Here is a 15993-nt window from a genome sequence, read left to right as displayed (position 1 = left end):
CTCGAACAGATTTTGGAACAGGCTGTCGAACTGCCCCCAAGTATCCAGGAAGCCTTCCTCTGACCCTCGGATGGCGTACTTGATCTTCTTCAGGTGGAGGAATTCAGAGAGGTCAGCGAGCCAGTCTGTAGCTTTGGGCGGTGCTGCCAATCGGCAGCCGAGCAGAATTCTCCGGCGTGCGATTAGGGAAGCGAAAGCAAGGGAGTTGGCCCCCTTCCCCATGTGTAACTCTGGTTGCTCCGATACCCCGAAGATTGCCACTACTGGGCATGGCTTCACCCTCACCCCCAAAACCTTGGATATTGCCTCGGAGAAGGCTGTCCAGAACCCAGCAAGCTTGGGGCAAGCCCAAAACATGTGTGTGTGGTTGGCCGGGCCCCTCTGGCACTGCTCACATTTGTCCTCCACCTCCGGGAAGAACCTGCACATTCGGGATTCGGGTTCTGGTCAAGTACGCTCTGTGCACCAATTTGTGCTGCATTAGGCTTAGCCTTGCGCAGGAGGAGGTGGAGTTCGCCCTGCTCAGTGCTTCGCTCCAGAGTTCCCATCCTACCTCTGTCCCCAGTTCGTCCTCCCATTTTTGTCTGGTCTCGTACAGGGGTGTTCGAGCTCTGTGAGTAGGTGTCCATATATTTTCCCACATAGCCCCCTTCTCGCTGCTTGTGCCGATCAGGTCCTCTCGTAATGTGGTTTCTGGGGACCCAGGGTACCCTACTGTCTCTTTACGGAGGAAGTGTTTTATTTGGCGATGTCTCAATTCCTGTCCTTTTGCTAGTTTCCACTTCCTCGTCAGTTCGTTCAGTGTCGCCAGTCTGCGCCCTACGTAGAAGTCCCCGACCATCAGTGTGTCCCCATCCCGCCTCCATCTTTTAAAGGTGGTATCCAGCATGGCTGGGGGGGGGGAATCTGTGATTGCCGCAGATGGGGGCCATGGGGGACATTTTGGTTATCCCAAAGTGCTGTCTCAACTGGGTCCACATTCTCAGCGTGGCCGCTACCACTGGGTTTGTTGTGTATCTTGCTAAGGAGGATGGGAGTGCTGCTGTAGCCAGGGCCCGGAGGGTCGTTCCTTTACATGATGCCTCGTCTATTTGTACCCAATCTGTGTCGGGATCTTGTAACCATCCCCTCACTTTATCTGCCGTTGCTGCCCAGTGGTAGTTGTAGGTTTGGTAAAGTCAGGCCCCCTTTGATTTTTCCTCTTTGCAGTGTCGGTTTGGGAATTCTCGGGTTCTTCCCCCCCCCCCCCCACCCCCCCCACCCCCCCCCTCCACACACACACACACACACACAAACGCCATGATTAGCCTGTCTACATTTTGGAAAAAGGCAATGGGGATGAAGATCGGGATGGATCTAAACAGGAAGAGGAACCTTGGCAGTACGTTCATCTTGATCGTCTGCACCCTCCCTACCAGGGAGAGTGGGAGTGAGTCCCACCGTTGAAGGCCTCCACCAGGCTGGTCAGGTTCCATTTGTGGATCAGTGTCCAGTCTCTGGCTATTTGGATCCCCAGGTAACGGAATCTGTTCTGGGCCCTTTTAAATGGGAGTCCCTTCAGTTCTGTCCCTCCCCCTTTCGGGTTCACTGGGAATGTCTTGCTTTTGTCCAGGTTAAGTTTGTATCCTGAGAAGGTTCCAAACTCTTTCAGTATTTGCAGTATTGCCTTCAGTCCCTCCAGTGGCTTCGAGACATAGAGCAGGTCATCTGCCCAGAGTGTAACTCTGTGCTCTTTGGCCCCTCTGGATTCCCTTCCAGCTTTTTGCGTCCCGCAGGGCTATCGCCAGGGGTTTGATCGCTAGCGCGAACAAGAGTGGGGACAAGGGGTAGCCCTGTCTTGTTCCTCTCTGTAGGTGGAAGTATTCAGAGCTGGTGGTGTTAGTTCGGACACCCGCTTTGGGAGCGTTGTACAGGAGCCTCAACCAGGCGGTGAATCCCACTACTAGCCCAAACCGTTCTAGTACCTCGAGGAGGTAGTTCCATTCGACTCTGTCGAAGGCCTTTTCTGCGTCCAGGGAGACAATTGATCACCTCTGGTGTTCTCTACCCCGGGGGAGTGGGGGGGGGGGCACATTCGTCAGTCGCCTGATGTGAGCTGTGAGCTGCCTACCCTTGACAAATCCCGTTTGGTCCACTTGGTTTCCCTTTGCTCGGGGGCCGTCCAAAATGGCTAGGGTCGCCGCTCTCACCATGGGGTCGGGCCCCAGCGCTCCGGGCTTTCCCTTTGTCTAGGAGGCACCCAACGTGGCCACCAGATGTGCATACGCCACGCGGGTACGCCTCTGCACTCCGGGGTCTCCCTTCGCACTCCCGAGTGGCTGTTTGCGGCGCCCTCTTGGTTCCTCGCCCTGCTCCATGCCAGCCGAGGTCTATGTCTGTACTGCTTCGCTATCTCACCCTTCTCTTTGCTTCTCCTTTGTTCTGCGCTCTCCCCCCGACTTCCGTCCCCGCCCCAGCCCCCCTCCCTCTGTCCCCCCGTGTTCTCACCCCACTTCTGCCCCCCCCCCTTCCCTCCTTGTGCCAGGTGCTCCCTCTCCCCTGAGCGCCGCGGCCCTCCTTCCTTCCTGCCCTCCTGTGCTGGCCCTCCGCGCTAGTACGTTCGCCCTCCTCCCAGTATTCGCCCAGTTCTGGCCCTGTTTAACCTTCCTCCTCCTGGCTCTTGTCTCGCCCTCCTGTCTGCTTTTCTCACCCCCATTGCATTGAGAGAGGAGACAAGCTCTGAAACGAGGCAGCACAGTCCCGCGCAAGATATAAAACACATGTGCACAGTTCATGATCCCATTGTCCTTGTTTGAGGTCTGTCCTCCGTTCTTTGTTCCGGTTTTCCCTTCCTTTTCCGTCCCCGTGTCTTTCATTGTGGTTGCGTCTGCTCCTCCCTGTGGTAAACACCACTGGTAACACACTACGCATATTACGGTACTGCCACTGTATTACAGGTACCACAGTAATCCCACCCTGCAGGCTCCTCCCAGCGGGCGCCATATAAAAGCGTATGCTTTCCTGCGCTGCTCCCACTCTGGTTCCAGCTGCAGGAGGCTCAACATCTTGTGCAATAATACCTCAATTGTTTCACCATTCTCGTCTCGTGGTCATTGATGGTACTTCAATTTATTACACAAGATTTTACGAGATGAACGTCTTAATCAAGCCTGATCGCCTGGAGCTGAACCCTCACGCAGCCGAAGCCACTGCCACCTTCGAGCACTGGCTAGCCTGCTTTGAAGGATACCTTGGAGCAGCCACTGAAAAACTCTCAGACCCACAGAAGGTCCAGATCCTCTACTCACGGGTGAGCCCACAAGTTTTTCCCCTCACCTGGGACACGGCCACCGACACAGAAGCAATGGCGCTACTAAAGGGACAGTACATCCAGTCGGTGAATCAAGTGTACGCCAGGCACCTCCTGGCCACGAGACGGCAACTCCCGGGGGAGTCTCAGGACAATTTTTTGCGGGCTCTACAGATACTCGGTAGGAATTGTAACTGCCAGGCAGTTTCGGCAGTCCAACACACCGAACTATTAATCAGAGACGCTTATGTCACGGGCAATAAGCCTACTTACGTTCGCCAGCGGCTATTGGAAGGGGGTACGCTTGACCTTGCAGAGACTGTGCAGCTTGCTAACTCCCTAGAAGTGGCCGCCCGTAATTTGGAGGCCTACACCTCCGACCACGCAGCACCCTCGTGGGCATCACGGGCCCCACCAGCGGCCGACTCGAGTACACCGCAAGCCTGCATGCAACCGACCAACTCCAGAGGGCCCAAATGTTACTTTTGTGGCCAGAGCAAACATCCCAGGCAGCGCTGCCCAGTGCGGGGCACGACCTGCAACGGGTGTGGGAAGAAGGGCCACTTTGTTTCCGTTTGCCAGGCCCGGCCGGTCGCCGCTGTTTCCAGGCCCAGCATCGCTACATTAGGGCAGCACGGTAGCCTTGTGGATAGCACAATTGCATCACAGCTCCAGGGTCCCAGGTTCGATTCCAGCTTGGGTCACTGTCTGTGCGGGGTCTGCACATTCTCCCCGTGTGTGCGTGGGTTTCCTCCGGGTGCTCCGGTTTCCTCCCACAGTCCAAAATGTGCAGGTTAGGTGGATTGGCCATGATAAATTGCCCTTAGTGTCCAAAATTGCCCTTAGTGTTGGGTGGGGTTACTGGGTTATGGGGATAGGGTGGCGGTGTTGACCTTGGGTATGGTGCTCTTTCCAAGAGCTGGTGCAGACTCGATGGGCCGAATGGCCTCCTTCTGCACTGTAAATTCTATGATCTATGATTCCCCCACTTGTGATTCAGGGGCGCCACCAACTTCTCCACCACAAGCCACGTGCGGCCCGTGGGCGCCGCCATCTTTGATGTCGCCCGCCATGTGCGCCCCATGGGCACTGCCATCTTGGACCGCGCCTCAGGACCCCTGCTCGCCTGGCCGTTCGCGGCCCGCCGATACCTCCGCCACCGATGATCAGCCCGGGACCTCCCAACATCTTCTGCAGCTCGCTTCCATCACCTTTGATCAGTCTCAGCCCCGCAACCTCACGACCGCTACGGCGACGGTAAAGATCAACGGGCAGGAGACGACGTGCCTCTTTGACTCCAGGAGCACAGAGAGTTTCATCCACCCTGCTACGGTAAGGCGCTGCTCCCTCCCCGGTACTCCCCGTCACCCAGAAAATCTCCCTGGCCTCCGGATCCCATTCCGTGCAAATCCGGGGGTACTGCGTCGCGATCCTCACCATTCAGGGCGTAGAGTATAGCAACTTCAGGCTCTACGTCCGCCCCCATCTCTGCGCTGCCCTGTTATTAGGTCTCGATTTTCAATGTCACGTCCAAAGCCTTACTCTGAAATTCGGCGGACCCCTGCCCCCCCCTCACCGTTTGTGGCCACACAACCCTTAAGGTCGAGCCGCCTTCACTGTTTGCAAACCTCACCCCGGACTGTAAGCCTGTCGCCACGAGGAGCAGATGGTACAATGCGCAGGACAGGACCTTCATCAAGTCAGGCGTCCAACGGCTTCTGCGGGAGGGGATCATTGAGGCCAGTAACAGCCCCTGGAGAGCTCAAGTGGTGGTAGTCAAGACTAGGGAGAAACACAGGATGGTCATCGACTACAGTCAGACGATCAATCGGTTCACACAGCTCGATGCGTACCCTCTCCCACGCATATCCCATAACAGCCTCCCCGAACAGGCGCCGGAATGTGGCGACTAGGGGCTTTTCACAGTAACTTCATTGAAGCCTACTTGTGACAATAAGCGATTTTCATTTCATTTCATTTTCATTTCATATCTGACATGGTCAATTAGATTGCGCAGTATCAAGTCTTCTCCACAGCTCCCCATCCGCCCGGCGGACCGCCAATACACTGCATTCGAAGCAGATGGCCGCCTCTATCACTTCCTCAGAGTTCCCTTCGGCGTCAACAATGGGGTCTCGGTCTTCCAACGAGGGATGGACCGAATGATTGACTAGTACGGGCTGTGGGCTACGTTCCCGTTCCTAGATAATGTCACCATCTGTGGCCATGATCAGCAGGACCACGACGCAAACCTCCAAAAATTCCTCAATACCGCCAAACTCCTTAACCTCACCTACAAAAGGAGAAATGTGTTTTCCGCACCAACCACTTAGCCATCCTTGGCAACGTTGTGGAAAATGGAGTCCTAGGGTCAGACCCCGACCGCATGCACCCCCTCCTGGAACACCCCCTTCCCCACTGCCCTGAAACGATGCCTGGGGTTTTTCTCATATTACGCCCAGTGGGTCCCCAATTATGCGGACAAGACCCGCCCACTCATCAAGTCCACAGTTTTTCCCCTGACGGCTGAGGTCCACTGGACCTTCAACCACATCAAGGCGGACATCGCCAAAGCCACGATGCACGCGGTCGAAGAGTCCCTCCCCTTCCAGGTGGAGAGCGATGCATCGGACCTGGCTCTGGCCGCCACCCTCAACCAGGCGGGCAGGCCCGTGGCTTTCTTTTCCCGCACCCTTCATGCCTCCGAAATTCGGCACTCCTCTGTCGAAAAGGAGGCCCAAGCCATTGTGAATGCTGTGCGACATTGGCGGCATTACCTGGCCGGTAGGAGATTCACTCTCCTCACTGACCAACGGTCGGTTGCCTTCATGTTTAGCAATACACAGCAGGGCAAGATCAAGAATGACAAGATCTTGAGGTGGATGATTGAGCTCTCCACCTACAACCACAAGATTTTGTATCGCCCCGGTAAGCTCAATGAGCCCCCCGATGCCCTATCCCGAGGTACATGTGCCAGCGCACAGGTGGACCGGCTCCGGACTCTGCACGACAACCTTTGTCACCCGTGAGTCACACGTTTGTACCACTTCATCAAGGCCCGCAATCTGCCCTACTCCGTCGAGGAAGTCAGGGCAATCACCAGAGACTGCCAGGTCTGTGCGGAGTGCAAACCGCACTTCTACCAGCCAGACCGTGCGCGCCTGGTGAAGGCCTCCCGCCCCTTTGAACGCCTCAGCGTGGACTTCAAAGGGCCCCTCCCATCCACCGACCGCAACGTGTACATTCTCAATGTTATTGATGAGTACACCAGTTTCCTATTCGCCATCCTATGCCCCGACATGACTTCTGCCACAGTCAGCAAGGCCCTGCACAGCATCTTCACCCTGTTCGGTTTCCCCACCTACATCCGGGGAAACGGGCATGTGTAGAGGGAGAACGGGACGGTCAGGAAGGCCGTTCTGATGGCCCCTCAGTCTAGGAATCTCCCGGTCTCCCGCTGGCAGGAGGTCCTCCCCAACGCGCTCCACTCCATCCGGTCGCGCCTGTGCACTGCTACTAATGAGACCCCTCACGAACGTGTGTTTGCCTTCCCTAGGAAGTCCACCTCCGAGGTCTCGCTCCCAACATGGCTGACAGTTCCCGGAACCATCCTCCTCCGGAAGCATGTGAGGAGCCATAAATCGGATCCCTTGGTTGAGAAAGTCCACCTCCTCCATGCGAACCCACAGTATGCCTATGTGGCACACCCCAACGGGGGACTGGACACAGTCTCCCTCCGGGACCTGGCACCCGCTGGGTCCCCACCCACAAACCCGGACCTGGTACCGCTTCTCCCCCCTCCGGTTGCCTCCCTCACCCCTGTGCCGCCCACCCTCCCGCCAGCAAACCTCACCACAGCCCCCACCCCAGCAGTATCCATCCCCTCATTAGATCCACTACGGAGTGATGATGGAGAGGATAACATGCTCCCGGAGTCGCAGGTGACCACATCGGCACCCACACCACCACCAGGACTGAGGCGATCGCAGCGGAGGGTCAAAGCCCCCGACAGGCTAAATCTGTAATGTTGTTCTTCATCCCCGCCGGACTCTTTTTTAAACAGGGGGTGAATGTGTTAAACATCACTGGTAACACACTACGTGTATTACGGTACTGCCACTGTATTACAGGTACCACAGTAATCCCAGCTCCTCCCAGCAGGCGCTGTATAAAAGTGTATGCTCTCCTGCGCTGCTCCCATTCTGGTTCCAGCTACAGGAGGCTCAACATCCTGTGCAATAAAGCCTCAATTGTTTTACCATTCTCGTCTCATGGTCATTGATGGTACATCACTCCCCCAGTTTGTTCACTCTAACAAACTCATCAGCCACTGCTGGGGTATTAAAATACAGCTCTTTTCCCTGAAATGTTAACCAGAGTTTGGCCGGAAATAACATCTCAAATTTCCCCTTGCTTTTGTGCACTGCTGATTTTGCCTTGTTGAACTCAGTCCTTCTTTTGGCCAGGTCCGCCCAATGTCCTGAGACACCCTTATGTTCTTCCCTTCCCGCGTGCTCTGTATCATTTACCAGGCCCACTTTAGGATTTTCTCCCGATCTTGGAAACGGTGCAGCCTTCCAATAATTGCTCTGGGCTGCTTCCCGGCTTTGGGCTTGTGTCGGAGCGATCAGCAGGACCATGACGCCAACCGTGCCAAATTTCTCCGCACCGCCACTCTCCTCAACCTCACTTACAACAAGGAGAAGTGTGTGTTCAGCATGAACCGCTCAGCCATCCTCGGCTATGTGGTCCAGAACGGAGTTCTGGGGCCCAATCCCGACCGCATGCGCCCCCTCATGGAACTCCCCCTCCCCCACCGCCCCAAGGCCCTCAAACGTTACCTGGGGTTCTTTTCTTACTACGCCCAGTGAGTCCCAAATTATGCGGACAAGGCCCGCCCACTCATCCAAGCCACTCTTTTTCCCCTAACGGCCGAGGCTCACTAGGCCTTCAACCGTATTAAGGCTGACATTGCCAAGGCAACGATGCACGCAGTCGACGAGACGCTCCCATTCCAAGTCGAGAGCGATGCATCAGATGTCGCTCTGACCGCAACCCTCAACCAGGCAGGCAGGCCCGTGGCATTCTTTTCGCGACAGTAACACGTACTTCCTCAGTGTGGTCGATGAGTACTCCAGATTCCCCTTCGCCGTCCCATGCCCCAACATGATGTCTGCCACCGTCATCAAAGCCCTCAACACCATCTTTGCTCAGTTCGGCTTCTCCGCCTACGTCCACAGCGACAGGGGATCCTCATTCATGAGCAATGAGTTGCATCAGTTCCGGCTCAACAAGGGTATCGCCTCGAGCAGGACGACCAGCTATAACCCCCGGGGAAACGGGCAGGTGGAGAGGGAGAATGGGACGGTCTGGAGCGCCGTCCAGCTGGCCCTACGGTCCAGAGATTTCCAGGCCTCCCGCTGGAAGGAGGTCCTCCCCGACGACGCACTGCACTCCATTTGGTCGCTCCTATGCACTGTGACTAATGACACACCCCATGAACGTCTCTTTGCCTTCCCCAGGAAGTCCACCTCCGGGGTGTCGCTCCCGACTTGGTCTGCAGCTCCAGGACCCATACTCCTCCGTAAGCACGTACGACTCCACAAGGCGGGCCCGTTGGTTGAAAGGGTACAGCTACTCCACGCCAACCCACAGTACGCCTACGTAGCGTACCCCGGCGGCCGCCAAGATACTGTCTCCCTCAGGGAGCTGGCACCAGCAGGTTCCACACACACACACCCCTCCGGCCCGGCGCCACCCTCCCCTCCCCCGGCGCACCCAGCCGCAACCCCCGCCCCAGGACAATCTGTCCTCCTCCTGCCCACGCCCACGGACAAAGAGGATTTTGGCATGCTCCTGGAGTCACTGAGGACCAGACCGGCACCGGAATCGCCGCCACCACTGCGGCGCACCCAGCGGCAGATCAAGGCTCCGGACCGACTGAACCTGTAACTTGATCTGGACTCTTGAAACATTCTCCTCCACCCTCGCTTGTCTCAATTTTTTTTCTCTGTATTTTAAAACATGTACTTCTGTAAACATGTAATTCTCCACGACCCCCGCCGGACTAAATTTTAACAGTGGGTGAATGTGGTAGTCACCACTGATGTATATATTAGGTGATTTGTGGTAAGGCCCTGTACTACTGGTACGGGGGTAGTTCCCTGCCTGCTGGCTCCGCCCAGTAGGCGGAGTATAAATATGTGTGCTCCCGTACAGCAGCCATTTCGCCAGCTGCTGTAGGAGGCCACACATCTTAGTGTAATAAAGCCTCAGTTGCATTCAACTCTCGTCTTTGTGTAATTGATCGTGCATCAGGGGCTTGGTCAGGCAAGTTCGCGCTCTTAGGCACACGTTCCGTTTGGAGAACGGGACATGACTCAGGAGCCCTTCAACCCGAGACTGCTCTCCTCCCCCGCCGGAAGTCAAATCTAATTTTCCCCAATTCTTTACGAGTATAATTAAATACTCTCCACTTTCCTGGATGAGTGCAGCTCCAACACAAAACTCAAAAAGCTCAACACCATCCAGAACAATGCAGCCACTTCATCTGCAACCAATCGATGACCTGAAACATTCACTCCCTCCAATCACCAATGCACAGTGACAATAGTGTGTATCAGCTACAAAATGTACTGCAGCAACTCACCAAGACTCTTTCAAAATCAGCTTGCAAATCCACAGCATCTACCACCTAGAAGAACAAAGACAGCAGATTCAAAGGAACACCACAACCTGCAAGTTCCTCTCCAAGGATCACCCTTATCGAATTGAAATTATATTGCTATCTCTTCACTGTCATTGAGTGAAGACCCTAGAAGCCCCTTCCTAACAGCAATCAATGTATACCTACAGCATGTGAAATGTCATGACTCCAGGAAGTGGTTCCAACCACCTTCTCAATGGTGATTAGGAATGAACAATAAACACTGGCCCACATCCCGTGAACAAAAATAATAAAAGCAAATCTGAAATAAAAACAGAAAATGCTAGAAATACACAATTGGTCTGGCAGCAACTTTGGAGAGCGAATCAGAGTTAACATTTTGATTCTACTTTATCTGTCCGGATTCATTCTCATCCCATCAAAGTTAGTTTTCCCAGAGTTAATTATTCTTACTCTGGATGCTCCTTGTCCTTTTCCATAGCCAACAGAAAAGTTGTAATTCAATGATCTCTGAACCCTAAATGTTCTCCTACTTGGCTCACCTCATTCTCAAATACCAGGTCCAGCTGTGCCGCTTTTCTCTTTGGACTGTAAACATACTACTGCAGAAAATTTTCCTAAACACATTCTTGGAACTTTTACTCATCTCTGCCCTTTACACTGCGACTCTCCCAGTCTATCTATGGACAGTGAAAGTCTCCCATTATAACTACTCTATAATTCTTTCACCCCTCTGCAATTTCCTCAGCTGTTTCCTCAGCAATTTTTCTCAGTGGTCGGTGATCTGTAGATTACAATGAGCAATGTTGATAGTAATCAACTATTTCCTGATAGATCTGATATGTAAAAAGGCTATTTTAATGTAAATATTAAGACCCAGTTTTAATACCCATTTTAAAATGAGGATTTCACCACTCATAACCTCAGGTCATGACAAAACACATAGCTTCAACAGACACAAAAAGCCTGACACATGCATAAACTAATTGGAGATAAAAACAACATTTTCACTAAGCAAGATGAAAAAGCTATTGTTCTGATGAACATATTTTCAAAGTCAGTTTGACATTAAGAAATAAGCTGTACCAGTAATCGAGATCAAGGCCAAGTAAGCACCATAGCAATATGAAGGCACCATTGTCCAGAATGTGGATAAAGCAAAGTCAGCAGAAAACCAGTAGAAACCAGTCTTGATAAAAGCACAGAATCGCATTCCATAACATACACAAATATTCTAACATGAGACATTCAGAACTTATGTTGCACATTAAGGGTTGACAGTTAACCATTGAATCAAATGTATTTGATTCTCACCCAAATCAATTAGGATGACATGGAGGTGTAGACAGATGGCTTCAGACTGATAAAAGTCTCTTTAAACATGATGGTCCACACGGCCATCTTTATTCCGGGATCATCCTATACTTTGACTTAACTATTCGCTCTCTCTATTTTCATATTTTCACTTTTCCACTCTAACTCTTGAAGTAAATGCAAGCTGTTTTGCCGTAAGCAAGAAACCATTTCTGTATTATTTTGAAAGTTAAATTGTTTATACGTTACTTCTCTTTAAGTCCTTTTGCTAGCCGGACTTTATTGAGAATAGATTTAAGTTTCTCCTAATTGTAATCAAATAGAGGCAATAAAAGATTCTTGTTGCATCCGAGAAGTTTAACTCAAATTTCTACTGAGTTTTAGTGTCGCAAGACTTCACTAAATCCGCATGGTACATCTCTTCAAATGTAATTGCATCCTTCTTGGTTTTTTTCTTGTATCTTTTTTGAGCCAGGTTTCTGTTGTAGCCACAACACATTACCGCATGGCAATCTATGTCTTTAACTCATCAATCTTAGTCAACCACACTTCACACATTCACAGACATATGCAATAACCCTAATTTAGACTTTACAGATACAGTACCTCAAATCTGGCACTCTTGGGACCGAGGTTGTGACAGATTTTAGAATTTCGGGTCAGGCAGTTCAGGATGTGGACAGTTTGGGTGATGGCGGGTTAGGCAGGGTCAAATGGTGCTTCGAGCATGGGATAGAATGGTGTGTGAAGGTGAAGCCAATAACTAGTCTGAAACCACACCACACTAATGCAGCACCTAGCCAAATTGTGCAGGTAATTTTAAAACATTTTTTATTCAATTACAATTGATGCAGAAAGCGGGTAATTATAGGCCGGTAAGCTTAACTTCGGTTGTAGGGAAAATGCTGGAATCTATCATTAAGGAGGAAATAGCGGGGCAAGTGGAGGGAAATTGTCCCATTGGGCAGACGCAGCATGGGTTCACAAAGGGTAGGTCGTGTCTGACTAATTTGGTAGAATTTTTTGAGGACGTTACCAGTGCAGTAGATAACGGGGAGCCAATGGATGTGGTATATCTGGATTTCCAGAAAGCCTTTGACAAGGTGCCACACAAAAGGTTGCTGCATAAACTAAAGATGCATGGCATTGAGGGTAAAGTGGTAGCATGGGTAGAGGATTGGTTAACTAACAGAAAGCAGAGAGTGGGGATAAATGGCTGTTTCTCTGGTTGGTAACCTGTAACTAGTGGGGTCCCTCAAGGATCAGTGTTGGGCCCGCAGTTGTTCACAATTTACATAGACGATTTGGAGTTGGGGACCAAGTGCAATGTGTCAAAGTTTGCAGACGACACTAAGATGAGTGGTAAAGCAAAAAGAGCAGAGGATACCGGAAGTCTGCAGAAGGATTTGGATAGGTTAGGTGAATGGGCTAGGGTCTGGCAGATGGAATTCAATGTTGCCAAGTGTGAGGCTATCCATTTTGGGAGGAATAACAGCAGAATGGATTATTATTTAAACGGTAAGATGTTAAAACATGCTGCTGTGCAGAGGGACCTGGGTGTGCTTGTGCACGAGTCGCAAAAAGTTGGTGTGCAGGTGCAACAGGTGATTAAGAAGGCTAATCGAGTTTTGTCTTTCATTGCTAGAGGGCTGGAGTTCAAGACTAGTGAGGTTATGCTGCAATTGTATAGGGTGTTGGTGAGGCCGCATCTGGAGTATTGTGTTCAGTTTTGGTCTCCTTACCTGAGAAAGGACATATTGGCACTGGAGGGAGTGCAGAGGAGATTCACTAGGTTGATCCTAGAGTTGAGGGGATTAGATTATGATGAGAGGTTGAGTAGACTGGGACTGTACTCATTGGAGTTTAGAAGGATGCGGGGGGATCTTATTGAGACATATAAAATTATGAAGGGAATAGATAGGATAGATGCGGGCAGGTTGTTTCCACTGGTCGGGGAAAGCAGAACTAGGGGGCATAGCCTCAAAATAAGGGGAGGTAGATTTAGGACGGAGTGTAGGAGGACCTTCTTCACCCAAAGGGTTGTGAATCTCTGGAATTCCTTGCCTAGTGAAGCAGTTGAGGCTCCTTCTTTAAACGTTTTTAAGAAAAAGATAGATGCCTTTCTAAAGAATAAAGGGATTCGGGGATATGGTGTACGGGCCGGAGAGTGGAGCTGAGTCCACAAAGATCAGCCATGATCTCATTAAATGGCGGAGCAGGCTCGAGGGGCCAGATGGCCTACTCCTGTTCCTAGTTCTTATGTTCTTCTGATGCATGGAACATAGTAAAATGTTCAGTTTTTGGACACTGCTGGTTTTCAGGTTGCCAGATTTGAGGTATTCTACCTGTGTTATTTTCTCTGTACTCTGAACCTACATAATAACTTCCTGTTTCCTCTTAGTCAGTTCCTATAATATTGAACTATTTCCCTTCTAGTCAATATCTTGGGTGGGATTTTCCGATCCTGGGGCTAAATGTTGAAGCTATCGTAAACGCCAGAGCGTTTTACGACGGCATCACCTGGCCCCTAGGATCAGTGATCCTGCGCCACATAGGGTGCCAGCATGGCACTGGAGAGCCTCCCGCTGCTCCAGCTGCCGATAATGGCGTCAGCACGTGCGGCGCGGGTCCGCGCATGCGCGCCACGGCCGGTGAGAGTTTGCGCATGCACGCCACGGCCAACGCAAGTTCGAGCCACCGCGCAACATGGCGGAGACCAACAGGGGTCCGGTGCGGAGGAACATAGGCCCCCAGAGGGAAAAGCCCGCCCGCCGATCGGTAGGCCCCGATCGTGGGCCAGGTCACCTTGGAGGGCCCCCTGCCCCCCCCCCCCCCCCCCCCCCCTCGGGAGTCGAACCCCCCTCCCCACCACCAGGTCCGGGGGCAGCACGAACGCCGAGGTCCTGCCGGGTAGGACTACATGAGATCGACGCCGGGGGGACTCGGCCTAACTCAGCGGGCACTCGGCCCATCGTGCGGGGAGAATCGCGGGGGAGGCCGCGTTGAGCGGCCCCCGACCAGAGGCGTGCCGACGGCGCCGGCGCTAATTTTCCGGTCGCTGGAGAATCAGCGGACCGGCATTGGTACGGTGTCGCGTGATTCGTGCCGGCCCCGCCGATTCTCCGACCCAGCGCGGGGTCGGAGAATCCCGCCCCTTAACTTTATGCATATCATTACTGTTTTCTACTTCTATAATGCTGATGCTCATCCCCCTGTGAATTTAGTTTGAACTCTCCACAACCACTCTAGTGAACCTCCCTCTGATGCAATTTGTTCTGTAGGGATGCCTTTTGCCCCATAATTGGTCTCAGTGCTCCAAGAATCTACAGCCCTCCAACTATGCATTATGATTGAAACTATGCATTAACCCCTAACAATCGTCCTATTTCTGCTCCCTCTAGGAATTGGCACTGGGAGTAATCCAGAGACTACTTTGAAGCCTTCCTCCCTTGCTGCTGAAAATCTGACCTTAGGATCTTGATAGTCGCCCTTTCTACCTCTCGTCACTGATATGTACCACAGCTTCTGGCTCATTCCCCCCCCCACCCCACTGAAGGCTATTCTGCACCCTCACCATGATGTCCTTTACCATGGCACAAAGTAGACAGCACATCATGTGAGACTCACAATGATGGTTCCAGAATTACCTACCTGACCTCCTGACTATGAAATCTCCTATAACAACCACTTTCTACACTTTGCAGTTTTAAATATCAAGATAAAACAATAATGGATTCTGTATTTCACCTTAACAGGACAAAAAAAACCTAAAATATTGTTCTGCTATGTATCATCAATTTAATTAAAAGTTCAAACAATATCATCAATATCTTGCTTTGGTTTACCTCAAATGATGCAGAGCCACCCGCAGCAACCTTGAAAGAGAGTGGAAGGAAACAAGATGAAATAAAAATAAATACACATAAATGCAAGGAGATTGAAATTAGAAGCTCCAACAGACAAGACATAGGAAGAATAAGGCAAAAAAAATGTGCAGAATATTGGCAAAGAACAGAACAAATAAAGACTGACAGAGCTCCTCACTGTAAATCAAGTCTATTTTAGCCTGGCAATTATCTATATAGGAAAAAAAATTCAGAACAGTGAAAGGGGAACAAGGAATTAATTGTACAAACTACAACAGTTAATTCTGTCAACACAAAACACATGAAAATGTCTGATTCTGTATCTTCCTTGTGTGTTTAATGGCCTCCAAATTATTGCTTTATCCTTGAGAAATGGTTTGGGCCTGAAATTCCTTCCGGGGTTTTTCTGAATACAACCTGAAAATTTAAGATTTAAGATACGGAGCTGGATTTTCAATGCAGGGTCGGGAACGTCACACCTGGATGAATTCCTCATCCCAACACTGTACCTGAACCGTGTCGCACTCGTGATGTGATCTTCAAATCCAAATTGGATAATCACCCAGGAGCAACCTCGGTGCCCAATCAGAACCACGTTAGGTACTATCACGGCATTGCTGATTAGAGCAGGCAGCTCCTTGAGATGGAATGCAATTGCAAGCGTCCATGGTACAATCAAAAAGGAGCATCACTCGTGCCGGTACTCGTTTGACCCACTGATAAAAAAGTTGTGCAAAGCAAAGTAATCCAGCCAAGTGGCGAATCCAACAGTTGTAGATATGTTCGATTTCAACGGGGAGAAAAATCAAAATCTCATTCTGTTCTAGTTCCCAAGGAGCTTGTATTTAAAAATAAAT

At 51.4% G+C, this 15993-nt stretch overlaps 1 protein-coding gene across 5 annotated transcripts in view; it reads right to left on the bottom strand.

Annotated features, from left to right (window-relative positions):
- Positions 1-15993, bottom strand: part of cacna1c (calcium channel, voltage-dependent, L type, alpha 1C subunit) — a 1623635-nt gene that overhangs the window by 801331 nt on the left and 806311 nt on the right. For 4 of the 5 annotated variants that reach the window (XM_072484613.1, XM_072484615.1, XM_072484614.1 and 1 more), the window contains exon 7: positions 15116-15145. The exons of the other annotated variant lie outside the window; for it this stretch is intronic. In XM_072484613.1, coding sequence (XP_072340714.1) covers positions 15116-15145 — 30 coding nt within the window. The remainder of the gene's footprint in view (positions 1-15115; positions 15146-15993) is intronic. 5 annotated transcript variants of the gene reach the window in all.

This window comes from Scyliorhinus torazame, chromosome 19 (genome assembly GCF_047496885.1).
Source record: "Scyliorhinus torazame isolate Kashiwa2021f chromosome 19, sScyTor2.1, whole genome shotgun sequence".
Taxonomy (NCBI): domain Eukaryota; kingdom Metazoa; phylum Chordata; class Chondrichthyes; order Carcharhiniformes; family Scyliorhinidae; genus Scyliorhinus; species Scyliorhinus torazame.
The sequence above is the reverse complement of the archived record's forward strand: the minus strand, read 5'-3'. Positions and strand labels throughout refer to the sequence as shown.